Genomic DNA, 27860 nt, shown 5'->3' with positions numbered 1-27860 from the left:
GAGAGAGAGAGAGAGAGAGGGGAGAGACGTGCGCTTGTGTGTGTGTGTGTGAGAAAGAGAGAGAGAGAGACGTGCGCTTGTGTGTGTGTGTGAGAGAGAGAGAGAGAGAGAGAGAGAGGAGAGACGTGCGCTTGTGTGTGTGTGTGAGAGAGAGAGAGAGAGAGAGAGAGAGAGAGAGAGAGAGAGAGGAGAGACGTGCGCTTGTGTGTGTGTGTGAGAGAGAGAGAGAGAGGAGAGACGTGCGCTTGTGTGTGTGTGTGAGAGAGAGAGAGAGAGAGGAGAGACGTGCGCTTGTGTGTGTGTGTGAGAGAGAGAGAGAGAGAGAGAGAGAGAGAGAGGAGAGACGTGCGCTTGTGTGTGTGTGTGAGAGAGAGAGAGAGAGAGAGAGAGAGAGAGAGGAGAGACGTGCGCTTGTGTGTGTGTGAGAGAGAGAGAGAGAGAGAGAGAGAGAGAGGGGAGAGACGTGCGCTTGTGTGTGTGTGTGAGAGAGAGAGAGAGAGAGAGAGAGAGAGAGAGAGGAGAGACGTGCGCTTGTGTGTGTGTGAGAGAGAGAGAGAGAGGAGAGACGTGCGCTTGTGTGTGTGTGTGTGAGAGAGAGAGAGAGAGGAGAGACGTGCGCTTGTGTGTGTGTGTGAGAGAGAGAGAGAGAGAGAGAGAGAGAGAGAGAGAGAGGGGAGAGACGTGCGCTTGTGTGTGTGTGTGTGAGAGAGAGAGAGAGGAGAGAGAGAGAGAGAGAGAGAGAGAGAGGCAGAAGGAAGGAAGGAATGAAGGCGAATCGCCTGAACATGAAGCCGTGACGGAACACCTCAGCGCTTTAGTGTTTTTTGCCGTGTTGCTAAAGCTGCTGCTAATGTAGTTCTGGACAGATGCGGAAAGCAGGAATGGTGTATTTTATCCCGTTTTCCGCGGCCAGATAATGTCCTCATGCCCACGCGAGCACTTGGGGTCACTACAGTCATCTCGCTTCAACAAACAAAATGCAAATTTCGGATATGAGAATGGACGGAAGAATGGAAGCGTTTTTCTGTGGTAAGCAAAAACGAGTTACTGACTATTGTTATGATTTTTATGAAGCAGCCTGAGCTAAATACCTCAGGAAACACAGAGCTGATTTCCCTGAGTCGTGACGTTGTAGCTTAGCAGTTTTTCCTCTCTTTTTTGCCCCTGCGGATGTCGCTGAGATAAAAATCTAACCATATAATCGTCTGAAATGTTAGACACCACATAGAACCATCATCTTAGGCTAGGCCAAAATTTTGTACCTCAGACACAGTTTGACGACTGCAAAGCTAAGCTAATGTTTTAGCTTGCACCATGAGCTTATTTAATCACAAAGCGTATGTTAGTATGCAGAATGCTTGAGCATCCATGTCTCTTTTCGTGTTTATTTTAAATAGATGTTTGTGAACTTTATGGCAGTGTTGCTGTACTGCAGCTTCTGTCACTTGCGGTTTCCTTGCAGCGCGTGACCAACGTTTAAGTGGAGTAAGTTGACCGGTGACGCAATATGTTCGACGTCAAATGGACGCGATGTTAGCGATGGACGCTGCAGACCATAAATTAAAGGTTTATGAAACACGTGGTCAAATTTTTATGGTTTTTTTGGTGTGTCTCCTCAGAAATGTCTCACATCTGTAGATAGTTAAACCCCTTAACGCCCCCTTACTCGCTCTCCCACACGCTCCCACATACACACACACTCACACACACACACTCTCACACACACACACACACACTCTCACTCTAGTACGTTTGAAAAGAATATGGAAATGACTCACTGAAACCTTTTGCATTTTTTTTTAACATTTATTTTTAAATAGTGCCAGAGGGGAAAAACCCCAAACCAGGTCCAAACTATCTGTTATTTCTTTGCTTGTTGGGATATTTGGTCCCCACCATGATAGAAAAACATCTTTCAGTTAAGTTTAACTGAAATATACACGATATTGCCAAAAGTTTTGGGACACCCCTCCAAATCATTGAATTCAGTGGTTGGGCTCGGCCCCTTAGTTCCAGTGAAGACATTTTGGACAATTTCATGCTCTTTGTGGGAACAGTTTGGGGATGACCCCTTCCTGTTCCAACATGACTGCACACCAGTGACCAAAGCAAGGTCCATAAAGACATGGATGAGTGAGTTTGGTGTGGAGGAACTTGACTGGCCTGACCTAAACAACAAAACAACACCTGAATTCAATGATATCCAGACCTCAACCCCATAGAAGACCTTTGGGATGAATTAGATCGGAGACTGTGAGCCAGACCTTCTCGTCATCACAACATCAGGGCCTGACCTCACAAATGCACTTTTAGAGAGGAATGGTCACAAATTCCCGTAAACACACTCCTAAACCTTGTGGAAAGCCTTCCCAGAAGAGTTGAAGCTGTTATAGCTGCAAATGGTGGGACAACTCCATATTACATTCATGTGCATGTAAAGGCAGATGTCCCAAAACTTTTGGCCTGGCTCAGGACTCTGTGCAGGCCAGTCAAGTTCCTCCACACCAAACTCACTCATCCATGTCTTTATGGACCTTGCTTTGGTCACTGGTGTGCAGTCATGTTGGAACAGGAAGGGGTCATCCCCAAACTGTTCCCACAAAGAGCATGAAATTGTCCAAAATGTCTTGGTATGAAGCTGAAGCATTAAGAGTTCCTTTCACTGGAACTAAGGGGCCGAGTCCACCCCCTGAAAAACAACACCTGAATTCAATGATTTGGAGGAGTGTCCAAAAACTTTTGGCATTATAGTGTATATACAGGATGTATACTGATGGAATGAACACACTCTCTAGGTCAGAGTCACGGTTGATCTTAGACACAGGTTCACACATTAGTGTAGTAAGCCCACTTCATGTTTTAAGGAGACGTTAGGAAACTCCTACATGGGGAGAAGGTCTGTAAACTTCCATGCTTTCCAAGAAGTGTATGTACACTGCTATAACAGCATTTTTGTTCTTAGTTTTTGAGTTTTATCTAAAATCTGCCGCTGATTCATTTCAGATCATTATTTTATAATGCCTAACTTTAAAAGTGACTCACACTGATGCATATAACCAGGATCGAATTGACTACAATCATTTGTTTTTGTCGGCCAGTGGCCCAGAAAGTGAAGTTTAGCCATTTCTGACACCTTTAAGCAAATGTAAATGCAAATACTATCAATATATCAATCTTCAATGCAAATTCATTCTTTCCAGACAGAGTTTGGTTTTGTGTGTACGTGTTTGTGTGAGTGTACAAAGTATGGAAATTCAACCATTCTGAAACTAAATAAAAGGGTTGTGTTTTTGTGTGCTTAAAACAGGAAATGAAATATGCAAATGCTAAAAAAAAAAGTAGTTTTCATTTTTTGCGGCTTATGTTGTCAGGGTATAATAATCCACGCAGAAGATATCTATATGATATACAGTACAGTGTGATAATGTTATAAACTATGTGCTGCATAATTATAGTCATTTCATACAACCCAAAACCTTTCTCTCACCTGCTTTATCAACCCTGGTTTTGTGTTTTTGGTTTTTTTTTTTGCCCTGGATGTGTTTAAAGTTGCAGTATAGTAATGTTAATGGATCATAACTATTTCTAAATCTTTATATTTCACCTGTTTTTCTTACTGTCTGCCTTCATTGTTCCTATTTTCCAGAGACAGTGGAGAAGATGAACAGCCAGAGGCTTGATTCAGCAACCAGCCCTTAAGCAAGGTTATAAGAGGCTTTCATTTCCAGATACAATCTACCTTACCCTCCACCCTACATTCTTCTCCCTTTCTCTCCTTTGTATCCTTGACTTTTTGTCTCTAATTTGTCTTCTTCTCACTGAGGCTTTTTATACTGTGCCACATGCTGTGCTGTACAATGTCACGTGTTTCTGATTTCCCCCACTAATCTATTTCAGTTTTCTGGATTTTCTACACCATGAGGAAACAGACTCGACACATCTTGCTGGCCTGCGTGGTCTTCAGCTCCATCACCATCTTTTATCTCAGCCTCAGTGCCATGGAATGCCCAAACTCCCAATCTAGGACCAGTGCTTGGGCCGCATGGGCAGCTAGCCAGCGTTTGGGCAAGAATCTCAGCTCCTCTGTGCCTGTTCCTATAGAATACAGTGAAGACACTCCCCTGATTTTTGTTGGAGGTGTCCCTCGTAGTGGCACTACTTTAATGCGGGCCATGCTGGACGCCCACCCTGAGGTGCGCTGTGGAGAGGAGACGCGCGTCATCCCCCGTTTGTTAGCCATGCAAGCTAGCTGGAGCCGTTCATCTCGTGAGAGGACTCGCTTGATCGAGGCCGGAGTCACAGACGAAGTCCTGGACTCCGCTGTCCGGTCCTTCCTCCTGGAGATCATTGTGGGTCATGGCGAACCTGCACCACGTCTCTGTAACAAGGACCCTTTTGCTCTGAAGTCTCTCGGGTACCTCTCCAGACTCTTTCCGCATGCTAAATTTGTGCTGATGCTGCGTGACGGCCGGGCCACCGTTCATTCCATGATATCACGCAAAGTGACCATCACAGGGTTTGACCTGACGAGTTACCGGGACTGTCTGGTGAAATGGAACCGAGCCGTGGAGGTCATGTATGAACAATGCCAATCTGCGGCAGGGGGAAGCTGTCTGCCTGTGCACTATGAACAGCTGGTGTTAAATCCAGAGGAAGTGATGAGAAAGCTCCTTCAGTTCCTGGAGCTGCCCTGGGACCAGACAGTACTGCACCACGAGCAGCTGATTGGGAAAGCTGGAGGAGTGTCTCTGTCCAAGTGAGTGAGGTCCTAGGCTTTTAACACAAAGGTTACATTCACAGTATTTTCTCCCTGCTCAGTGGAATCACATATAACACAGAATCAGTTTCCCAAGTCAAACACACCCATACCATTTCAGTAAAACAGGAAGCTGTGCTGTTAGATAAGAGATGTTAAAGACCCACTACAACAGAGGTTCTGAAAAATAAACCTGACCTGCTGATATGGATTTACATTATGCAGAGTCTTTAAAAATACTTTACTTATTAAAATACTTTTACTATTGCTGAACTTTCTTCTGATAAACTAGGGCTGATTGGACCCCTAATTATGGGGGATGTGGAAGTTTAGTGGTTAAGGTGTTGGATTACTGATCAGAAGGTTGTGTGTTTGAATCCCGGGTCCACCAGGCTACTACTGCTGGGCCCTTGAGCAAGGCCCTAAACCCTCAATTGTATAAAATGTAAGTGGCTCTGGATAAGGACATCTGCCAAATGGCGGAAATGTAAATATTGGTTATGATTTCAATCACCATAATCAATCTATCTATCTTGAACACCATTGACTACACTATGAAACCCACTGTGTTAAAGGAGTTAAGACACAACCCTATTCTGTATTCATTATTATTCAGATTATCTGATGATATCATTTCTAAAACTACATGTTGTGCATTTTGACAGAAGTTGCCTTCAGATGGTTTAAAGAACCTGGACTAGAAAGTCAGTTTAGATACAGACTTTTTCAGTGGTGCATGACCGTTCCTTAGAAACGAATCATTTAAATTTTGTTCAATAGGATGATGGGTCTTTGAGCGGATATGAAACTGTACCTGTTTACCTGCCACAAATAACGTATTAGTTTACATGTGGGCATGTGAATAAGACAGAATCGCACATTTTATTCCGGCATTCAGTAATCTACTTTGATAAACAGTACCAACTTTTGCAGTCTTGTTGTTTATAAGAAGTTCTGTATTCTAATCTCATCATATCAATATCTCCACTGTGCTACAGGTTGGAACGGTCAACTGACCAAGTATTCAACCCGGTGAACACAAAAGCTCTGTCTAAGTGGGTGGGACACATTCCTGACGATGTCGTGAAGGACATGGCTAGCATAGCGCCCATGCTGAAGCGCCTAGGTTACGACCCTTTGGCTAACCCTCCAGACTATGGCAAGCCTGCGATATTTTCTCAGCGCAACACACATCGGGTAAAAAGAATTGCTGTTTAAAGACTTAAACACAAGTTCACGTTAGTTTCAGCAGTAAAGTTGTACAGCTTAACTACAGCTCATAAACTACACATAAAGACCTGAAACTAGCCCAAGCTCAGGCACTGGTAACCAGAGATGCTTTTTTCTTCTTTTTCTCTATCTTCGCATTGGAAACCAGTTCAACCAGTAAATCATACCCTTTTCCTTTTTACAATATTTGCAATATATATTCCAACAGAAATGCTTCTGTACTTTTTTTTTTTTTAGATGCACAATCTGCTCTTTGCCTTCCGTAACCTACATGTGCAGAAATTGATTAGAATTAATTCAGCTTACATTTCATTAGAAATTACAGTAGATCATTTCATTGTCCATGGCATTAAAAACATCAACCCTGTCCATCAGCATCACAGCAGAGCTTCCATTAGACTGCTGAATGACACCAAGCTCTTTTTCTTCCCCGATTTTAGTGAAGGGTGGACTGAAAAGGGTGAGGACAACAGGCTAGATCAATGACCTTAGGCTTTAGACATTCCATTTGGCAGGAACTTAAGCAGGGCCTCTTTCCCCATCCTGCTATACATGAAGAAATGTCCCACAAGCCAAGACATGGAAAATAAAATGTATACATTTCTACATTGCAGGGACTTTTTAGTTCTGAGTTAATTTTTAATCATCTCTAGTATTCCAGTGTTGCAGTATAACTAAAATAATAATTTACAAACAATCGCTGCAAGTCTTCTCTTAGCATTCTGCTTCCAAAAGACTCATTTAAGACAGTCACATCACCAGAGTTTTTCCGTCTCTATTAGCTGAAAATGTTTTAGATGGATTAGATAGCAAGCAAGGCTAATTTGTAAGGTGATGGTATATAGAACTAGTGCCCTTTTTCATATCAGGGAAAAATAAATATATGTTTTGCTGATTGTTTAGCAGTGACCAAATGTAAAAGTGTCCTCAGTAGCATTGTCTGACATGAAGCAGGTTCTCTGTGCATAATCTAACCCCCTTCTTTTATTATTTCTACAGCACAAAGGAGATGAAGAAAGGACAGATGTTGATCATCCTAGTTAATCCACAATCTTGAGTCGTGTTTGACGCATGAGTGAAGTCCATCTTTAAGCTTTATATTTTGGTGAAATTTACAGAATTCTTGAGCATCTAGCATTTGACTGGACTTTTTGTGGCTTGACGCCTCACCATCACCAGCTTTTTCCCATTTCTGATACAGACTATTTCCCATATGTGATATGAACTACGAAAAGCATCACTATTCATTTGTTGTAGTGTCTGTCAAAGAAAATAAATATTTATTTTAAAAATAACCGCTGAGCTGCTTTTACTGGCTTTTACCGACAGTGTCCATCTCAGCACCACACACACACACACTGCAAACTAGCATATACATTTGGATGCACAAGGGAAACAAATGTAATTTACAACCCCATGACTGTTTGTCTTCTTCATGGTGGTCTGTAAAAAGTTGATGAATTATAGAGGTGTAATAAATTAGGGACATTCTACTTCGTCACGTAGAAATCATAGAGGATACAAACGTTTGTATGGGTAAAGTGAAAAAACAACAGGAAAACTAAAAAAGGTAAATAAAGAGCGGAGTTTATGCTCTGTGACGTCAACCGTGCAAGTGTAGTTAAAACAATTGACCCCGACGTGATTTGAACACGCAACCTTCTGATCTGGAGTCAGACGCGCTACCGTTGCGCCACGAGGTCTATATATGACGTACTTTCAAATCTTTTCATATTTATCGGCTTGTTTGCTTGTATTTCGCTATATTATCTTCTTTCTGGGTGTAGCGCTATATCTTCCCTGGTGGTCTAGTGGTTAGGATTCGGCGCTCTCACCGCCGCGGCCCGGGTTCGATTCCCGGTCAGGGAACTATATGTTTTTCATAGTCTTTAACAGTCATATGTACTTACATCAGCCAGTAGAAAGAATACTGCCGATCAGGGAGCTCAGCTCGCATGGTCTCGACGGTTCAGTTTCATTTGTTTGAAACTATGACTCAGTTGACCTATTTTCCTTAATGGTTGCGTCACTCATATAAGTCATTCTCTTTAGCAAACCCTCTGAAACCATACAAAATAATCAATGTAACTTACTTTGAACATTTCCTGAAGATGAGCCCACTTGCCAGGAGAGGATCCATGTTTGCAGAAGCTGATTTGCTATTAAATGCTGGCTAGAAAGATACACTATATTGCTAAAAGTTTTGGACAAAACAAATCTAAAAAATGCATGGCTTCATGATAGTACACATTGGGATGTTTTCTATATTGTTGTATATAACTGAATTCTTTTTTAATGAATGACATTTGTAAATAAATTCAATTACTTTATATGAGTAGAAATGTATCCCTCCCATCAACTGTTTATAAATACAATATATCGCAAAAACTTTGGGACACCCCTGGATATCATTGAATTCAGGTGTTGTTTTGTTGTTTAGGTCAGGCCATTCAAGTTCCTCCACACCAAACTCGCTCATGTCTTTATGGACCTTGCTTTGTGCACTGGTGTGCAGTCATGTTGGAACTGTTCCCACAAAGATGAGAGCATGAAATTGTCCAAAATGTCTTGGTATGAAGCTGAAGCATTAAGAGTTCATTTCACTGGAACTAAGGGGCTAAGCCCAACTCCTGAAAAACAACAGCTGAATTCAATGATTTGGAGGGATGTCCCAAAACATTGGGCAATGTAGTGTAGTTTTCTTGAAACTGTAGTGCCATCTAGTGATTTGCTTTGGAAACGCACAACTCAACATATAAAGCCGGTCCGAAGAGGTTCGGTACGGCCTATTTTTCAACCTCAATCTCAAGTCACAAAATAAGATGCAGCAAATTAGTCGGGAGATTCTTCGAGGTTTCAAAAGGGTTTTATTTGATATCTTTGTCTTATTTTATATTATTTTTATCAGTTTTTTTATCAAATTATTTAAAGTGAGTAATATGTAACAATTAAACGAAACTAGGTCTGGTTGCTAACCAATTTATAAAGACTGTACCTTAAAACAAGTTATGACCCCGACGTGATTTGAACACGCAACCTTCTGATCTGGAGTCAGACGCGCTACCGTTGCGCCACGAGGTCTGTTACAGTTTCGCTTCTAGACATATTTAACGTTGTGTAATGTAATGAAAAGGTTCTTAGAGCCGGAAGTTAACAGACTATAAGTTTATGTTAACCGTGATGTCGTGTTTCATGATCCCAAAGCAATATGTATTTCGTCCTGGGAACAAAACTACGCAACAAAATCTATCCAGTAAGTTTTAGAATATATTGTGCGTAGTGAATATTCAGGGCATTTGTGAGACTGCTGTGTGTTAGAAGACCAAGATTCAAATTATTTTTATTTATTATGTACATTCATGATCAATGGCAACATTCCTCCATATATATTCCTTCCTGTACCTTTTTCTTCAGCACTGCCTGCATCTTTCACTGGTGGTCTAGTGGTTAGGATTCTGCGCTCTCACCGCCGCGGTCCGGCTTCGGTTCCCGGTCAGGGAACTTATCTTTTCCCCCTCTCTACATAATATGTATCAGTTACATTTCGCAGTTGCCGTGGGATGTAATTTCCATAAAGGTCACACAACTTGTAACAAAGGAAGCATTAATCTTATCAGCAACCCATACACTCTGCATAACTGAACATCTAGGCATACACAGAGCATCGCACTGTTTCTCTGTGCACACAGACAAGGTAGGCTAACACATATCTCTCTTTTAACATAGGAGTAAATGAAATAATTTTTAAAGTAGTCTACAACAAGAACTTAAAAATGAAAGGATGATGATGTACTTTCTGTGTCTAAGAATTTGTATAAAATAGGGCTAATAGTATGATATTACTACTGAAAGAAAGATGCACTAAACAGCAGCATGATTCTGTGCACATTCAGTATCAGTAATGTTTTGCTGGTCAGTCAGTATACTTGTAACCACGAACCAGCATGAAACTTTGACCAATGTGGATGTCAAACTTGTCTAAGCCATTTAAAATCAGCTGGGACTACAGAATATAATAATACTGGAACCACAGTAATTTTTTGAAAATAAATTGGTACTTTTTATTGAAATTCTTTAAATTGTAAAAAAAAAAGTTGTTACATTTACTACCTTCAACCTTTTCTATTTGCACTTTGCATCTGATTTTAATGAAATTATGCTTGTGTTATTTGCAATTCAAATGTAGATGCAGCTTGTTGGTGCTATATGTAAATAGTGGCACTAGGAATGATTTAAGTGGAAACAATCCAAAAAAGGACTAAGTTGTATTATTATTATTATTATTATTATTATTATTATTATTATTATTATTATTATTATCAACAGCATTATTGTTATTGTTGTTGTTGGTGGTGGTGGTGGTATCTTTGTTGGGCATAAAAGACACTACAAGTTGGGTGAAGATTCACCTTGAGTGACAGCATGTACATATTTTGAAATATTTTACTTTTACAGTTTATGTGATTGGTACACTCCATGTGCGGTCAGGCAAATGGAGGGCATTTATGTGACAATCCGAACATCATTAGCCCCTCTCGCAGGATCATACAACATTCTTTGGGTCTCTCTGATCGGTTCTCAATGTGAGTGTCCACCAGTTAGGTCTTTTACAGATGACCAGTGTCTCCTTCCTGGTTCGGTAAGGTCTTAATTTTTTTCAATGATAAATTTGATGAGAAAAATTCAAGATCAGCGGTCATCTGAGTGTGTGGTTCCACACTTTTTTTGAAGTAGAGCTGCACTGTTCTGGTGAAGCCTGATAAGGAAATAGGTCCGGTGGTTCTGGTGCGTTTGCGGCTTGAGGCTCGGCCTGGATTCCCCAATCTCGACTGGCACTGTCAGGACGTGCAGCTGAAACTGAGCTCTGATGCCACAGAAGTGGAGTGCTTCCCCTGCAACAGGTGGATCAGAATTGCAGATGGTGATGTGGAGCTCCGCAGCAATAAAGGCAAGCTGTGCATGCTCTTTCCTTACCTTTTTCTCTTACCTCTTTTCTTCAGCCTACAAAAACAAATATGCAGTGCACCAGTTAAGGAAATGAATTTTACTAGCTAGTAGCATGCTGTAGATGTGGATTGTAGTGGGTGAACATGAAGTCAACAACAAAGGTGATTGTGCTTCTTTTATTATCGTTAGTGTGCCTGCTGAATAGTGAGTCACTGCAGATGCTTCGAGAGCACAGGGCCAGGGACCTTCAGAAAAAGCAAAAACAGATAAAGTATTACATTAACCTAGCAATCATCTCTCACATTCACACCAAGGAATCGTCTATGGCACATTGAAAGAAGACAGAACATTTCTTTTTCCTTCTAGATGGAGGACTTTTGCGGAAGGTGCTCCCCATTGCATTGACATGTCCAGTGCACAGGCCCTGGGTCCCAATTTGATTTTTACCCGACAAAGGTACATCCTCAACAACATAAACAAATGTTGTAACCTGGGATAGGACTTTTTTTTATTAATGGTGACCTTATTAGAATCATTCTACATGGATCTTGTTTGATAGATTTGCATGGCCTCCTTGTACAAGATGCACTGATAGTCATGTCTTAAAACCTTCCAGACAGCGCTGTTTCAGTCTTCCATCTGTACAGTTTCATGTTCCAAGAAAAGGCTTGCAAAGCTATGTGTAAATCGTTAAATCCACTTTTTACATCTCTGTCTCTCAGCCCAGGCACCAATGTGCACTATCTTAAGGGCTTTCATGATAGAATTGAGCCATGGAGCAGCATGAAGGAATTGGAGACGCTATTCAACCTCAGTGGAAAAGATAACACAGTTGCAAGTATGCTACTGCTATATTTTTTTGAAACTTAATAAATAATGCAAATAATATGACACTGCATGTCAGTTGATAACATCTGTAATATAATTTCCTCTATGGGCTTTATTGTTCGCCTTTCTTTTTCCTTGTTTTTTTTTAGAATATGTTCATGCACACTGGAAAGAAGATGCCTTTTTTGGATATCAGTGTCTGAATGGATGTAATCCTCTAATGATCAGACGGATCCGCTGCCTTCCACCTAATCTAGCTGTCACATCCCAGATGCTCAGAGATTTCCTGCCAGAGGGTTCTTCTCTGGAGCAGGAGTTAGAGGTTTGTCTATGTGTATTAGAGACTTAATGAATATATGAAAATGTACAAAATAATATAATAAGTGTAATTTTGATCATCTAAAACTGAATTTGAGTGTGTATAAAGTCTGAATGAATGTACAGAATGCTGTTTACCAATCTGATAACTATCATTTAAGATCGATGCTTTATTTGTCACATATACTGCATATTACAGTAACGTGAAAAAGCTAGTCAGGAAGCTGGGATCAGAACACAAGGTCAACCATGATAGGACAGGATTAAGAGCCTTGCTCAACAGTGCCAGCTTGGGCTGTAACCTAGACCTGCTTAAAAAAAAGGAAGGTCATGGTTCCACTGGGGATAGAACCCAGGACTGTCTTTTTTTATATTACTCAGGGATTCTATGCAGTATTGTTTGTATTATTAAAAAGAGGAACTAATTTGTTTATGAATGTCCCTCATTAGATCGAGTTAATTTAAAAACGTTGACATGACATTCTTTAATTATAAATAAATAAATACATGAGCAAAGGAATAAGTCAATCAATAAAAAAATCAATATGATGATTAGCAAATTATGCTTGTAAAAGAGGACTGTCCATTTTTGGGACATTACCCCAACACATTATTCATTATTTTCAGCATTCCTTGCTGTGTTTTATTTCTTACATGAACACAATGACTGTATTTTTATGCACCATAGAAAGGAACTATATTTCTCCTGGACTATGAGATACTTGATCAGTTACCTGCCAACGTTATCAATGGCAAGAAGTCATACCTAGCTGCACCGCTGTGCCTCCTGCATTACAACCACCATGGAGAAATGAAGCCTGTTGCTATCCAGGTGAGTTTAATGTTAATGTTGTTACTGATATATTACTGCTTTGATATATCGATGTCTTTTATGTAGGGCACATGAATATTTTAAGAATCATTAATTTAACGCTCAGGATTAAAGCAGCTTTCTGAATATTTGATGCTAGCTTCAGAAAAATGCCGGGCCTCAAAATCCGGTCTTCCTGCCTTCTGACTCTACACCTGACTGGTTGTTAGCGAAGATATGGGTCCGTAACGCAGATTTCCAGGTTCATCAGCTGCTCTCCCACTTCCTTCGGACTCACTTGGTAGGAGAAGTGTGCTGTATCGCCACACTTCGGAAACTGCCAGAAATACACCCTCTGCATCAGGTAAGTATGAACAAATACTGAAATGAAAAGCTGCTACCTTATAAAACATTCACTTATAAGCTACTGGAACTGATGTTCAAGATTTTGTTAACTTCTGGCTAACTTATGAGTGACCCTCGACCGTTAGCACTGGTTCCTCTGTTCAAAGAGGGCTGTATAGTGCCATGGTGAGGAATCATGAGGAAAAGCCTAATCCTCTAGCAAGTGCCATTGTGTGTTAAGACTATTGTTCCATCTACCTAAAGACAGTTTTGTATTCTATATTCTTTCTGTGCTTTGGGGATTTCCTTTGGTTACTCCAGTGTCCTTCCCCAGTATTAGGACATGTGTTAGGGTGATTGGTATCTGTAAATTGTCTGGGGTGAGAGTGTGACTCGCCCTGCATTGGGTCGGCACCCCGTGTAGGATAAGATGCGGATGGACGAACTGCTGGATGTGTTTTATTGGGATTTTTTTTGCAAATATTTTTATGTTGACTAAAAGGTGCTAATCATTTCTACAGCTTCTGATGCCTCATTTAAAGAATTCTCTTCAGATCAATATCCAGGCTCGAGCTTCTCTTCTGGGTCCTGATGGTGTATTTGATAAGGTTGGTATCACAAGCTTCAATGTTATGATTTAACATTGTGCGCTGCGTTACTGATTTTGCATGATAACATTCAAACACTATATTCAAACCGTGACCATTCGGACACTGCTGATTCAGATTTTATTTCGGAAAAAGTATCAGTAGCCAAATTTGTACCAGTTTACCAGGAAGACATTATCCGGTTCACGGGTCACTCTCTTCCCATCAGGCTATAGGATGTGGCCTTGAGGTTCTGCCTCTTCTGCTTGCTCGAGGCACCGACCGACTACACTACACTTCACTGTGTGTCCCAGATGACCTGAAAGAGCGAGGACTGGATAAACTGCCCAACTGTTACTATGCACAGGATGCTCTGAGGGTGTGGAATGCACTTCACAGGTGCTTTAAAAAAAAAGACATACTATAAATGTAAAGTTGTTAAAACAGAACAAGATTAGACAACTTTTCTTTTTAGATATGCTACCATATTGGTGTCCAGTACCTTAGAGGATACAGACAAAAAGCTCTGGAACACCAATTTTGTTTTCATTAAAGTCTTGCATGTGGTGCATGTTAGGATCCATTAATATATGAGAGAATTATGTTGAGGATTATTTCTTGTAGGTTTATATCAGCCTGGGTGGAACTGTATTACCACGATGACCAAGAGCTCCACCATGACTCGGAACTCCAGAGCTGGATCCAAGAAATTCACATTGAGGGATTTCTTGGTTTTACCCACACAGGTGAAACTCTGAATCTGACAACAATCTGCCATAATTACCTGAAACACCACTAATCAGAAGAAAAGAAGAAGAAAAATAATACACAGAACTGTACAGAATTGTTGTGAGGTTGGGGCTGATTTCTTTCTAGCCCATTCAGACTGTAGATTCATATAGATTTGTTCAGTGACAGATCTTAGATGATTACACAGAATAAACCTCTCCTAGATTTCATTGGAATCTGACCTCCAGGCGGCTTTGCTAGCACATCTGTAGCTGAAGGGAGGAATCAGGCATGAAAGAGTGGATTATTCACCCTGTCGTCCTTTTTTCTCCCAAAATACCTTCGAAGGAACAACTCGAAGTTGATAGGCTAATCTAATTGACAGACAGATCTGCAATAGACAGATATTTTAGTCCTCTCGTCTAATATCACAACCAGACGTCACATCCAATTGACTCCTGTTTGAGTCAGTATTTTGTTTCTAAATCTTTCTAATTATTTCCCCCAGGATTTCCACAGACATTTCAGACCAAGGCAGAACTTAGCAAGTACATCACCATGGTGATCTTCACAAGTTCATCACTGCATGCAGCTGTGAACTTTTCTCAGGTGAGCTTGCTCCATTTCAGTGAAGATTGCTTTGAAATATAAAAATACAGATTCAACTGTGTATCATGCTTTAAATTAAGGACATTACATGCTTTATTTTAAGCCTATATTTCATAGTTGGTAATGAATAAAAAAAAAGGTTTGTAGCTTTGGAAAATACACCTGACAACCTAAGCAACAGCTAATGAGCTGAACATTTTCACACTTGGATTGTTTACCATGATGTGCACCTTTCCCTGGGGCTAGCCCTTTCAGCCAGTGAGACATGGATGAATCACTCTCAAGTGACTAAGGTTTTGCTGTATTGTTCTAAGATAATTCATTTCCATGCAGATCTTGAGAGTGAGACAATTCTGTGTTAAAGATTGATCATGTTGAATCTAAATTCAGGTGGACTTCAACTTATGGATGCCAAACTGCCCGTCTGCCATGTTACGGCCTCCTCCTCAAGTGAAAGGCTTGGTGACAGAAGAAGATATTTTGACGTTCCTCCCTGATGTTAACACCACCTGCAGGGTGCTCAGTGTGCTGTTCCTGCTGTCACAGCCTTCTCTTGACTATGTGAGTATAGCCACCGCTAACAACAAAACAAGGCTAACAACAAAAAGCCTTCAGAACCAAATAGATCCTGTTTTTCCTGTCTCGGTTTTTCAATGACATTCAAGTTGGCAATCATCCTAGGGTTTATTAGGGTTAAATAAAATACTCTTTTAAAATAATGACAAGGTACAAATAGAGAGTAGCAAGTTAAGCTAAATAATGAACGCTTGTTGCACTAATGTAATGGTTGTTGTCGTACTGTAGGTGCCCTTGTGCCAGTACACAGAGTGGTACTTCAGCAGCGGCGCTCCTCACAAGCTTGTCGAAATGGTGCAGAAAGACCTGAGGGACATCGCTCATGAGATCCTCAAGAGGAACAGCAAACTGGAGCTTGCTTACCTTTATCTCCATCCAGATAACATTGAAAACAGTGTGGCTATCTAAAAATGATTTCCTCATCATCATTCAGTACATAAGATAAACAATAAGCATAACTAGATTGTTTTTTATTTCTTACAAGAGATCTATTGATGCATACTTATAAAACAAATTAAAGATCTTTCACAGCTGAATGTGTTTTTGTTAATTATTTTAGCAGTAGTGATGACGCTGGACTGGTCCAAACGATCAGGAATGTGGAATAAATCTGAATAAATCAGTCTGTGCCAATGGGCTGTTAAACCTATTGCTGCTGTATGTGCTATGTTTGATTCCTGGCTTTCGGAAACCAGTCCACCAATGAGTAAGCAAATTTTAGGCAAAGTGTGGTTTTCCCAGTAAGTGAGAAAATATTCAAAGTATTTAGAACCAGTCAGCATAGGCACGAGTACACACATTCCAGTATCATTCAATGGACCTGGTAAAGACCAACGGGGCATTGCTTTGTTGCCAGTCAACAGTCAGGGTAAATAAAAAAAAAGCTGCATACAGTCTAAAGGGGACACATTTTAATGAGTGACCCATCCTTATACTTACTGACAATACTGAACTGCAGATATTTACACTTCACCTTTACCTGTCACTGCTATGGTTTCCACCAGCCAGTGTGATATACATTGCTTAGAAACATTAGAGAAGGCTGGTCCGTGTGATCCGATCCAACAGACGAGCTACTGTTGCTCAAATTGCTGAAGAAGTTAATGCTGGTTCTGATAGAAAGGGGTCAGAATACACAGTGCAGGACGGGTCAGGGCTGTATTCACTAAGGTTTTCTTATTTAAGTTCGAACTGAAGCTGAATTGTCATAGAGCTAACAAGTAAATAAAGTTAATAGCCTACAGTTTAGCCTTCTGACCCACAGTTCATGGCCAAAAGTATGCGGACACTTATGTTTTGAACATCTGATTCAAAAACACTGAGTGTCCGTGTATCATGTCGGAACTCTCACAGAGTGGACACATCACAGGGTGGTCCAGGGTCTTCTCCAGTGACCTATTATTTGTTATTTACTTGCAAAAAAATTAAACAAACCGGATTATAAATAATAAAAACTTCTTCAGGCTTGGATGAGAAGAAGCTTTATTGCAGTCCGATAAATATTCAGAAGATATCTTCAGCAACAAGAAACCAAAATGACACCCAAAAAGACACACGAAGCATCAGTTCGGTGCAGTCAGGTACAATGTCTTTAAAAAAAAAAAACATCCCCTCTATTTATCCTAGCACTACTGGGATGGCATCTCCTACCTCCTTCTTTCTTCGAATTATTTACCTCGACTAACTTCTTAAAAATCTCCTTATTTGTTCTATCCATGTTCATGTTCTATCTATCTGTCTCTTTATGTTAGAAGAGAGGTGAAAAACAAAATCACTACTACTACTACTACTACTACTTATTATTATTATTATTATTATTATTACATCTTTATCCCAGGCATGTGTGTGTTTTTCCTTGCATATATACAAATCAATATATTTGCATAAAACTCTCCTATTGCATGTATCGTGTTTCTTGAATATGTGCCGTGGTGCATGCTCTCTCTCTCTCTGTCTGTCTGTCTGTCTGTCTGTCTCTCTCTCTCTCTCTCTCTCTCTCACTCCTAATCAATCAATTTAATGCAGCTCTCTTTTTGCTTCCCCAGTAGGTGGGGCACTTTCTCATAGTTTGAGAGGCTGTTAAATTGTGTGGACAATCTGTTTAAAACAAAACAGAGCTTTTAGTGCGCAACTGTTCCTTTTTTATCCCTAGTTTAGAAATTTACACTGTCACTTAAGCGGCCTGAACAACACACTTGAGCAAGGCCCTTAACCCTCTCTGCTCCAGGGGCACTGGACTATGGCTGACCCTGCAGTCTGACCCCAACCCTCCAAGGATGGGATATGTGAAGAAAGAATTTCACTGTGCTGTAATGTATATGTGACAGTAAAGGCTACTTAACTTAACTTAAGGCTCTGGTGTGTGTGGCTACATTAAAAACCCCAGTAACATATCCCCTGAAGAGGTAACTATGCTCCATCTTAGTGGCTACTGAGATGACGTGATGTTTTGATCAGTATAGACACCCCAAAAGTTAAATAAATATAAAAAGACCGAACACTGTACTGCATGCACACAATAGACTTTCTTAAAGATGACATTTTAAAAGATACAAACACTGATCCACACGTATATCTATTTATTAATCATACACACACAGTAGAACGTTATTATACAGTGGCAAAAATGTCATGCTTAATGGCTCTGGACCAGAAATGTTTCATTTGCATTATGAGAGTACAGAAAGCCTGGAATGTTTAGAGGTTCAATTGCATGTTTCTTGGTTATCAGGTACGTATACTAAAGGCATTCTTTGCCTAAATGAGGCAGGGAGATAAAAACAAAATGCCTAAAATGGGCATAGTGGCAGAGAGAAAATGAGCAAGTGTCAGATTACGGTATATTCTGATATTCCTTACTGTGATTTAGATCAAATCCACATGTGCACTGAGAATCAATGTGTGCTTTTAGTAGGTGGGGTCAGAATAATGTCCGAACCGATCGTGTCCGTTTTGCCATTACGACAGGACCACATCTGAAAAGGCAAGCAGGATTACGAACACGATCAAGACGTTTAGAATATTTCCATAACAAATTTGTTCTTTATCTTTCTCTCAAAGATCTTTTGAGAACAAAGAGAAAATAGTGCAATTGGTAGAAAAGTAAGTGAACAAAAGGAATAAAAAGAAACCAGCAAACAGCTCCAAGACTCATTTGCAGTGTTACCTCTGGAGTACATGCTGATTTTCTCTCCACTGAGCCCATAGGAATTGAGTAGCATGCATAACAACTTTGGTATCGGAATGTCTACTGTGTCTGCTGAGTGAACTTCATACAGAGAAAGAAAACTCACAGGTCTAAGTCAAGAAATATGAGAAAATATACTTAAATCTACATAAATATACTGCGGTCGTAATCTTACACGGGAGTGAAATGTGCATAGCTGACTTTTATATTGATATTGCAGCGAAGTCTTCACACCGGACAGGTCTGGTGTAGATTGATCAAAATGCAGAAATCAGGCTTATTAACAAGACGGCCCTCTTTGTGGCAACAAAACCAAACATTCATGCACTTCCTGCAAACATTATTATTATTATTTTGGAAAGAATATCACAAAGAATGAAAGCTCAAAGTTAGGGTGCAGTGCAAGTTAAGCTACGCATGCAGTAACATTCTGTAAAGAATGAGGTCGAACAGTATTTCTGTTGGTATAAAGCCTCACAGTGCAATCAACAAATGCATATATACACATTAAAACCTTGCCTCAACTTGGGCCTTAAAAGAGACATCATAGAAGATTGTATGCATAATTAACAAAGAACTGTTAATAAAAGTTGCTTTGTATATACTGACAGGATTTTGTTTTTTATATATAGAAAGTGGACATCAGTGCTTAACTTCCACGATAGATTGCGATATACAGTAACAAACGCAAAAGTCAGAGAACATTTGTTTTCAATAAAACAGTAGTCTTTTGCTATTATTTGATGGCTAACAATCTGATCAGAGAACATGCAAACTCCATACACCCAGTGAGCAGGAGCGAGACTCGATCCCAGGATGCTAGCAGTGTAAGCCGAACGTGCTAACCACTAAACCACAAAGATAACGCAGAAAAAAATTTAGCAGGAAACCACACCGACTACCAAACATTTTGTTTGTAATATTGAACTTTAAGTATTGACCTGCAGACGTTTTCTATATGGCCAAATTATTTTGGACACCTATATACCATATACCTCTTTGTGCTTGTCAAACATCCCATTCTAGATTAAGCTCCACTCTTCTGGGAAGGCTTTCCACTAGATTTTGGAGCATGGCTGTGGAGATTTGGGGTATTCATCCTAGAGGAGCTTTAGTGAGGTCAGGCACTGAGGTCACATGAGAAGGTCATCCCAATGGTGATGGGATTTCATCCCAATGGTGTCCAGCAGGATGGAGTACTTCCACACCAACCTTTACTAATCACTCCTTAGTTCCAGTGAAGGCAACAAGTCTACAAGATCTTCTCTAGACACTTGTACACAGAAAATTGTTCTAGCAATAGTTTGGAGAAGAACCACATGCGATGGTCAGTGGTCTGCAAACTTTTGACCATGTAGAAGAAGCACTGCATGGCTGTTTGAGTTTTGAACAACTGAATTGATGTAGTGCACATTTTCTTCTCATTATTGCTTTGCTAACAAATTATTCCCAAATAAGTACTGAAAGGCCATTTGATTAAAAACAATGCGGTCTCTGACGATTGCACAGCACTGCATATCCAAATGGTTTAGCCATTTTGTGGAGGTTTTTTGAGCATCATTTAGTTTCTCCATTTTTTGACCAACGTAATTCCCTTTGGCTCCCTGCACCAAAGTGGACACTTACTTAACATGCTGTACTTAATATAAGAGCATGTTAAATATGTTTATGTCCATTTCATGATGATTTACTAATGTACCCCAAGTTTATATCCTATACCTCATGTTTGGCAATGTTTTCAATTAAACCCACCATATATTTCCTTACTAGAAGAGAAATGTAACACTATAGGACCATGTTAAAGGATGCTGTTTTTTTTTTTTTTTAAAAAAAATAAAATAAATAAATAAACAAACAAAAACACAATTCATTTGCCAACATCACACACAAATGATCCGTCACTGTCACTGCTGTCCTAATAAAATGCAAAACCACTCAAATAATAATATTAGGTCAGTGCTGGTCCCATGGTGGCCTTCTTCCGTTAATAGATAGGGGTTGACAAATTATGCATAGCAACAAATGAGCTACAGTCAGTAATATAGGCACAAAGCACATCTCCCTTACTTGGTCGATTTAACTAATAAACTGGCAACTGTGACCTGCGTCCTAACTATTCAGATAAAAACAGAATACTTAGTACTCATCTGACAGGTAATGGCCTCCAAAACTACCCTTCTCTGCACTGCTGATGGTAATTAGGTGCTCTTTAGGCATTCTCATTAAGAATCTCATTAACAAACAGCCTATCAATAAAAATATTTATAGCTTAAGGGGAAGGAGACAGTTTTATACACATCAGCTTCATTTTTTTTCTAAATAAGCTGCAGTGGTCATACAGTGAGTCATGCAATAAATAATACAGTTACATTCCAGGATGACCGATTGAATAAATACAGTCTTTCATTTCCAAGTCGAAGAGTTGGAAGGCTGTGTACAGTCAAAGGTGTTAAATCCAGGCAGCGTCACCCTGCCGTGATTATAGATGTCTTTGTCCGATCCCTGGTTCATCCGCTTCACCAGGTTCTTCTCATAGAGCAGAGGGTGGTAGGCACCCATGGTGCAGGCTGCATCTTTGAAGTTCTGATAGTAGTGGCAGAGCTCAGTTTTGCGCCGGGAAGGCAGGAACTCATAGATGTGGACCACGTCACAGAGTGACATCATCAGTACTGTCCCTGAGGGAAACAGGAGACGCTTTTCACAGAACTGGATATGATTGTGTTGTGCTCATGTTTTTGCTTTGCAAACATTTCTGCTCTGAATTACAGAAAACAATAGGAATCAGTGCAAATTAATACCCAGATCAGAACATTAAAATATAAATGTAACTGGGAGTTATAATGGTAGTATTTAGTAGCATAGGGTACTTACACCAACCAGGCATAACATTATAACCACCTGTCTAGTATTGTGTTGGTCCCACTTTTGCTGCCAAAACAGCCCTGACCCGTCCTGCACTTTGTATTCTGACCCCTTTCTATCAGAACCAGCATTAACTTCTTCAGCCATCTGAGCAACAGTAGCTCATCTGTTGGATCAGATCACACGGGCCAGCCTCCTCTCCCCATGAGCCTCGGCCACCCATGACCCTGTCGCCGGTTCACCACTGTTCCTTCCTTGGACCACTTTTGATAGATACTGACCACTGCAGACCGGGAACACCCCACAAGAGCTACAGTTTTGGAGATGCTCCGATCCAGTCGTCTAGCCATCACAATTTGGCCCTTTTGGTCAAACTCGCTCAAATCCTTACGCTTGTCCATTTTTCCTGCTTCTAACATCAACTTTGAGGACAAAATGTTGACTTGCTGCCTAATATATCACACCCACTAACAGGTGCCATGATGAGGAGATCATCAGTCTTATTCACTTCACCTGGCACTGGTCATAATGTTATGCCTGATTGGTGTATGTGATACATTAGCTAATTAACAAATGTAATCCAAAATTTGTAGATTAAGGTTTTGTCTAACACATGTATGTAAATTAAGAGCTTCAGCATTTGTCGTTATAAGAAAAAATTCAGAAAAAATAACCAATAACCAAGCTGTTTTTGTTTTATTTTACTGTCAGTACTATAAGGACATGTAAAACATGCTCATCACATACCCAGTAGGCCCGATGAAGGTGGGTTCTTCTGAATAGGCTCGGCCATGTTGTCTTGTAGCCGCTCCCATAGCTGCCATTCCATGCTGGGATGTAGGATATAAAACAGCTGTTGAGGGTGCAGACGTCTGTATCGCTGATACTGTTTGAATATCGGATAATCCGTCCTGTTGTACCACTAAAAAATAAAGAGAAGAAAGTTCAGTCATTCATCAGAACATGACTGTGGTCTTTTCCCCTTAGAAATGACCGTTCCCTACCGGATGTGAACAGCAATCTTTATCCATAGTCTTTAGAATAAATCTAGGGTTATTCCACATAAATTTCTAGGTTTACATTACAATCCTTATTTAGTCACTATAGAGTGTCACTCATAGCGCAGCTCTTTATTTTCTTATTAATTACCCCCTAAACTATGGATTAATGTTTTTTTTAATCTCTCTAATGAGTTTGCTTGGAGTTCTCTGCTGAATGGTCGCTTAATTATTGTCAGTCACAGCACTTTGGACTTCATATGAAGGCTTTCAACACTGGAAATAGTTAACCCTGGGTCACCCCGGGGCAAACAGCATCCCGAGTCATCTTGTTTCACATATAACAATTAATCCTGGCATTTCATACGTTCCTAAATCCTGACTTAACGTTGTTATACGCATGTTTGCGGTGTTAGCCATCTTGCTTGATTAAACACAGCGCACATTGAGTTCAGGTTATGGCTTATCTCACACTTTAGCATCAGTTATGAAATCTTTTACAAGTCTGCAATCTTTTTTGGTCTTTTTAAGTTTGTTGAATAGTTGATCAGGTGAATCTTCATTCTCATCCAGCACTGGAGGACAGTTCAGGACACTTACTAACATCCACTCAAAAAGCTGCTAGATTTCTTGCTATTTTTGTTAAATAAAATAAAGTCACTAAAGGAGTCTAAAGAGAAATATAGTGCCAAATCCACTAAATTGGCAACTGTGGCTACAGATCAGGAGGATCCAACATGTTTACCTCATTCAGGTCAGAGGAGAAAGGGGCAGGATCCCAGGCCACTAAAGCTCCACTGCTGTACAAAGAACTGGACAGGAAGTGGTGATCTTCGGATGCCATCACCTTAAAGGAAATATTGGTCATTAAAATTGTCCGGTGTTAGACAATAAATTTGATGGTTTTTGATTTGATGCCTTACCTGAGAATTAATCAGGCGCACTGTAGTTTTAGAGCCCACGTCTTTCTCAAAGCCCAGAGTGGGAGCGGCATTGAATCGTACCACTGCATCATGGGCATCTGGAAACAAAAATAACATTTAGTAAAATACATATCATCAAGCCTTTGTTGAGAAATTTTTAAATGAACTCAAGGCTGTTTGCTAACATCAGATCATGTTGCTAAACATAGGAGATACACCGATCAGGTATATCATTGTGAGCAGTGAGAGATGAAGTGAATAAGACTGATGATCTCCTCATCATGGCACCTGTTAGTGGGTGGGATATATTAGGCAGCAAGTCAACATTTTGTCCTCAAAGTTGATGTTAGAAGCAGGAAAAATGGACAAGCGTAAGGATTTGAGCGAGTTTGACCAAAAGGGCCAAATTGTGATGGCTAGACCACTGGATCAGAGCATCTCCAAAACTGTAGCTCTTGTGGGGTGTTCCCGGTCTGCAGTGGTCAGTATCTATCAAAACTATCCTTTAAGTACTGTATTTTGCAAGGCCCCCATGTAGGCCCCAACCTTGCAACTTACAGGACTTACAGGATCTGCTGCTAACATCTTGGTGCCAGATCCCACAGCACACCTCCAGGGATCTAGTGGAGTCCATGCTTCGATGGGTCAGGGCTGTTTTGGCAGCAAAAGGGGGACCGACACAATATTACCATTTGGGTGATAACATCTGTAACAATACCAAGCCAAGGTGTACGTGATCGTGATGACCATTTAAAGGACATCCGGCTAGACAATGGTATCACTCGGCCATTTGGGTGATACTCAGTTCTTACACTCAATTTACATTTAATGTGAAACTCATTTAAATTACACACGGAAAACACTGTATAAAATGTTTAAGCAAGATTTGACCTGCCTTCTTTTTGACTCTGATGATCCCAAAGTACTTCAGGTATTTTGTCACTTCAATAAACAACTTCTTTATTAAGGTCTTTGACGCCCTTGTTGTTTTATTTTTCTTATAAAAGAAACGATGGATTATCCGCATAGCTCTTCAGACACCAAAGTGGCTAATTGATTATGTTTTCGTTTAATAGAATAGTTTTATTTGAATGCAAATACATTTTTTAAAATGAGATTGTTCTGTTAATTAACATGGAAATCATACACACCGATCTCTTTCCCCAGTCCGGAGTTCCGCAGAGACCCTGCCGATGACACAACTGCGCAGGTTTTAAATGGGCCAAGTGCAGACATCAGGGGTTTCGCAGGCAGCAGGGAGGCCCAGGGAAATTTACTAAAGGGTTCCATCTCTGGTGTTAACGTGGTGATTTTCACCATCATTTTGAGTTGGCACAGAAGCTGGGGGCCACTCAGTTTTTGTCGTCTTTTTCCACCTTCTGAGTTGGAGAAAGCCACACCATATTTATTCATCGCCTGAAAGAGAGAAGGCAAATAGTACAGAAGCTCAGAGCCAAAAATAACGGAACAAGACATCTTGAGTGAAACCGTTCCAGTGGTATGCATGTTATGCAACTTTGTTTAACTCCTGCGGGTTTTAAGATTGGATTATCGAGGATAAAGTTCATCAATATATATGATTCATATTATTAGTTATTATTACTAGACTATTTAGTATATTTTCATTATTTTTAGATTATAGTGCACAGTTTTTAATAAATATAAACTCTGAAAACTTTTGACCAACACCCATAAATGTATAATTATTTATATTTAATAATAAAGAAAGCAACAATAAAAAAAAATAAAGTTTAGTACGCGAGATTGGTGCATGTTAGCCGGACAGTTCTTATTCTGATTTTCTTGTAATCGCATGTTTTTTCTTTAAAGGGTGATGTCCAGTCATAATATGGACTCTGCTGATTTGCTGGAGAAGTCATGAGGATTTGGTCAAACATTCTCTGGCAGTCTAACACACGCTATATGGGCAATATTGTAATATTTCCACAGCACTGTGTAATCTGCTGGAAATGATTGCCAATAAAGCAAACACAGGTTCTTGATACCAGTTTATATTCAACTTTAACCATCTTTTCTTAACATTGGTGTTTAAATAGAGGCACCCATGTACCCAAGTAGAATATCTGACACTGTAACTGCTAGTCAAAAATACCAAATCCTGCTGAGGTCATGGTTTGAAGTACTCATTATAACCCATTATATACAGTATATTAATGAAAATGGGTGGCTGCTGATTCTTCTTGGTAAGTGCCTTTTACTTCTGGCACAATTTTTATGTTCCACCGGAGATCTTCATTCACTTCTCACCTGATAATTCTGTACCACTTTCTTCAGTCTTTTGCCAAGCATACTACTGGACATCTCATCATTCCATATCACTCCCTTGGCGACAAAAAAATCATCGGCATTCTGACTGGCTGCATCTGCTCTCCTTCGGCCCCCCAGAATAGTCTCAAGTGCACGCCTCAACGGTCTGCCCAATAACCAGGCGAGAAGCCCATGTCGCTCCTTTTCTTTGCCCTCTGGATGCTGCTGCTTTTGCCTTGCCTCCATTGAATAGTTTAAGGATGAGAGGACAGGAATAGGTTTTTGAGGATCTCCGGGAATAACACCTGGGAGTTTTTGAGGGTCCACATACATCGGTTTTGATCCGCCTGCTCCGCGAAGAACCTGTATCGGTGACAGAACTAAACTGGATTAAGATATGTTTTGCTGTCATCTTGTATACTGCCTCTGAAATGTGTGTACTCTGGCACATATATGGGAAGTAAATATCCATACCTTTACAATGGAGTGTGCCCTTGGCTGTGCTCGAGTCCTTGCCCTCACCCCAAATATGGCATCAGTGACGGGTACACTATTTTCAGCACACAGAGTATACAGTACAGCCATGGTCATGCAAAATAGGGCCATGCACAAAACCCCTCGACGAGCTCGACGCCTCAACCGCCAAAGCAGGCTAACACGATCCATTGCAGCACCTGGGACCTAGAAACGACACAGACAATCAAGTGAATTTATATGTAGGACATACGTGCTGGGTGTTAAATTATCAGGACAGCATGAAGGAGAAAGTGGACCATCAAAAGAAAAAAAAAAAAAAGGCTGGATATATTTTAAGACTGTTGTAACTTCCCAAGTGTGAAGTCCACTATAAGTCCACTTAGATCCTCATTTTTAAGATAAACTTTTTTTAAACATTAAATGCACATTGTGCTTCACTGTTAATGATTCAGAAAAAAAAAAAAAAAAAGAGAGATCTTCTGATGAGATGTGTTTTTTAATTTTTTTTTTTTATTCTCACTCGAATTTCACATCACAAACCCATGAAGCCGTTTCAGATCCATTAATTAAAAGTGCATTCAGAGCATCCTTATTCATGTGATGACAATTCATTTTAATTTAGGACGTGGTATTAGAATTCCTCCGTCTCTGTGCATCAGCTCTCACTGTCTATTTGTTAGGCAAACAGCACTAAATGGGGCTGCAACATAAAACATGCTAGATTTACATGTTTGATCGCTTGCAAGTTGAGATCAGGTGCAGATTTTACACCTAGGTATTTAACACGGAGATAAACCTTGGGAGAGGACGCAGTTTAAGCTGTTAACCAGACGAAGAGCTTTCGTGCTTATAATTGCTTTGCAGTGTCACTGAGTTTGTGTGTACTTGTAATACACACCCTTTACCTGTTAACGTACATATATTATACTTGCTCTAACTGATCAGCTAATTATCAAGCTGTTTAGTCATGAACTGAAAGGTAACCATAAACCATTCAGGACAGAGGACTCCGTGAACTCGAGCTGAAAAATGTGGGTTTTGAAAAGTCTGCTATATTCACTCTAATCATTTACGTGACAGGTGAGCAGAAAAGGAAGTGTAGCGGGTGGATCCATTTTAATCTGCAGTAAAAAAAGAAAAATTATGCATATTTTGTACAATAACAGGATCCTGTTTTCCTGTTTTGAAGTTTTACATCAAGTTCAATTCAATTCAATTCAATTTATTTTTGTATAGCGCTTTTAACAAAGAGCATTGTCTCAAAGCAGCTTTACATGAGAAACAACATAAGAAATCAACAAACAAAAAGTCCTAGATGTTATCCCAAGTGAGCAAGCCTGAGGTGACTGAGGCGACTGTGGCAAGGAAAAACTCCCTTAGATGGTATGAGGAAGAAACCTTGAGAGGAA

At 40.1% G+C, this 27860-nt stretch overlaps 3 protein-coding genes and 3 non-coding genes across 10 annotated transcripts in view; 3 read left to right on the top strand and 3 right to left on the bottom strand.

Moving 5' to 3' along the window:
* Positions 1-705: 705 nt before the first annotated feature.
* tpst1l (tyrosylprotein sulfotransferase 1, like) lies at positions 706-7281 on the top strand. 2 transcript variants are annotated; one of them, XM_058415518.1, is made up of 5 exons: positions 706-1029; positions 3647-3704; positions 3898-4756; positions 5755-5915; positions 6986-7281. In XM_058415518.1, exons 3-5 carry the CDS (start codon positions 3918-3920, stop codon positions 6997-6999), a joined length of 1014 nt encoding a protein of 337 aa, XP_058271501.1. In that variant the 5' UTR covers positions 706-1029; positions 3647-3704; positions 3898-3917; the 3' UTR covers positions 7000-7281. The 2 variants fall into 2 exon arrangements, with proteins under 2 accessions (XP_058271501.1, XP_058271500.1); XM_058415517.1 differs by having other exon boundaries at positions 708-1029; positions 5755-5953.
* Positions 7282-7617: 336 nt separating this feature from the next.
* On the bottom strand, positions 7618-7689 carry trnaw-cca (transfer RNA tryptophan (anticodon CCA)). Its single transcript has one exon. It is a non-coding gene; the product is annotated as a tRNA-Trp (tRNA).
* A 94-nt stretch (positions 7690-7783) lies between these two features.
* On the top strand, positions 7784-7855 carry trnae-cuc (transfer RNA glutamic acid (anticodon CUC)). Its single transcript has one exon. It is a non-coding gene; the product is annotated as a tRNA-Glu (tRNA).
* Positions 7856-8995: 1140 nt separating this feature from the next.
* trnaw-cca (transfer RNA tryptophan (anticodon CCA)) lies at positions 8996-9067 on the bottom strand. The gene has a single exon. It is a non-coding gene; the product is annotated as a tRNA-Trp (tRNA).
* Positions 9064-16261, top strand: zgc:152891 (uncharacterized protein LOC767741 homolog). Of its 2 annotated transcripts, XM_058415510.1 has the most exons (16): positions 9064-9239; positions 9401-9680; positions 10442-10625; positions 10721-10934; positions 11123-11204; positions 11300-11389; positions 11656-11771; positions 11911-12083; positions 12768-12911; positions 13051-13254; positions 13757-13843; positions 14052-14221; positions 14447-14568; positions 15060-15160; positions 15551-15721; positions 15965-16261. In XM_058415510.1, the coding sequence occupies exons 3-16, from the start codon at positions 10479-10481 to the stop codon at positions 16142-16144; spliced, it is 2001 nt and encodes a 666-aa protein (XP_058271493.1). In that variant the 5' UTR covers positions 9064-9239; positions 9401-9680; positions 10442-10478; the 3' UTR covers positions 16145-16261. The 2 variants fall into 2 exon arrangements, with proteins under 2 accessions (XP_058271493.1, XP_058271494.1); XM_058415511.1 differs by lacking the exons at positions 9064-9239; positions 9401-9680 and having other exon boundaries at positions 10505-10625; positions 10718-10934.
* A 4491-nt stretch (positions 16262-20752) lies between these two features.
* The window catches only part of st6gal1 (ST6 beta-galactosamide alpha-2,6-sialyltranferase 1), a 36325-nt gene continuing 29217 nt past the window's right edge, over positions 20753-27860 (bottom strand). For all 3 annotated transcript variants that reach the window (XM_058415513.1, XM_058415514.1, XM_058415515.1), the window contains 7 exons: positions 26449-26655; positions 25975-26337; positions 24858-25122; positions 23707-23804; positions 23529-23630; positions 22533-22707; positions 20753-21598 (listed from right to left, as the gene is read on the bottom strand). In XM_058415513.1, coding sequence (XP_058271496.1) covers positions 21327-21598; positions 22533-22707; positions 23529-23630; positions 23707-23804; positions 24858-25122; positions 25975-26337; positions 26449-26655 — 1482 coding nt within the window. In that variant the 3' untranslated portion in view covers positions 20753-21326. The remainder of the gene's footprint in view (positions 21599-22532; positions 22708-23528; positions 23631-23706; positions 23805-24857; positions 25123-25974; positions 26338-26448; positions 26656-27860) is intronic.

This window comes from Hemibagrus wyckioides, linkage group LG18 (genome assembly GCF_019097595.1).
Source record: "Hemibagrus wyckioides isolate EC202008001 linkage group LG18, SWU_Hwy_1.0, whole genome shotgun sequence".
Taxonomy (NCBI): Eukaryota; Metazoa; Chordata; class Actinopteri; order Siluriformes; family Bagridae; genus Hemibagrus; species Hemibagrus wyckioides.
Note: the sequence above shows the minus strand (reverse complement) of the source record. Positions and strands in the feature narration are given on the sequence as shown.

Bases quoted from the DNA above. Each gene is read 5' to 3' on its own strand.
- zgc:152891 (XM_058415510.1), top strand. From the start codon at position 10,479: ATGGAGGGCATTTATGTGACAATCCGAACATCATTAGCCCCTCTCGCA. The intron at 11,772-11,910 runs GTATGCTACTGC...GTTTTTTTTTAG, and splicing joins AAAAGATAACACAGTTGCAA to AATATGTTCATGCACACTGG. The intron at 12,912-13,050 runs GTGAGTTTAATG...ATTTGATGCTAG, and splicing joins TGAAGCCTGTTGCTATCCAG to CTTCAGAAAAATGCCGGGCC.
- tpst1l (XM_058415517.1), top strand. From the start codon at position 3,918: ATGAGGAAACAGACTCGACACATCTTGCTGGCCTGCGTGGTCTTCAGC. The intron at 4,757-5,754 runs GTGAGTGAGGTC...ACTGTGCTACAG, and splicing joins GGAGGAGTGTCTCTGTCCAA to GTTGGAACGGTCAACTGACC. The intron at 5,954-6,985 runs GTAAAAAGAATT...TTATTTCTACAG, and splicing joins CTCAGCGCAACACACATCGG to CACAAAGGAGATGAAGAAAG.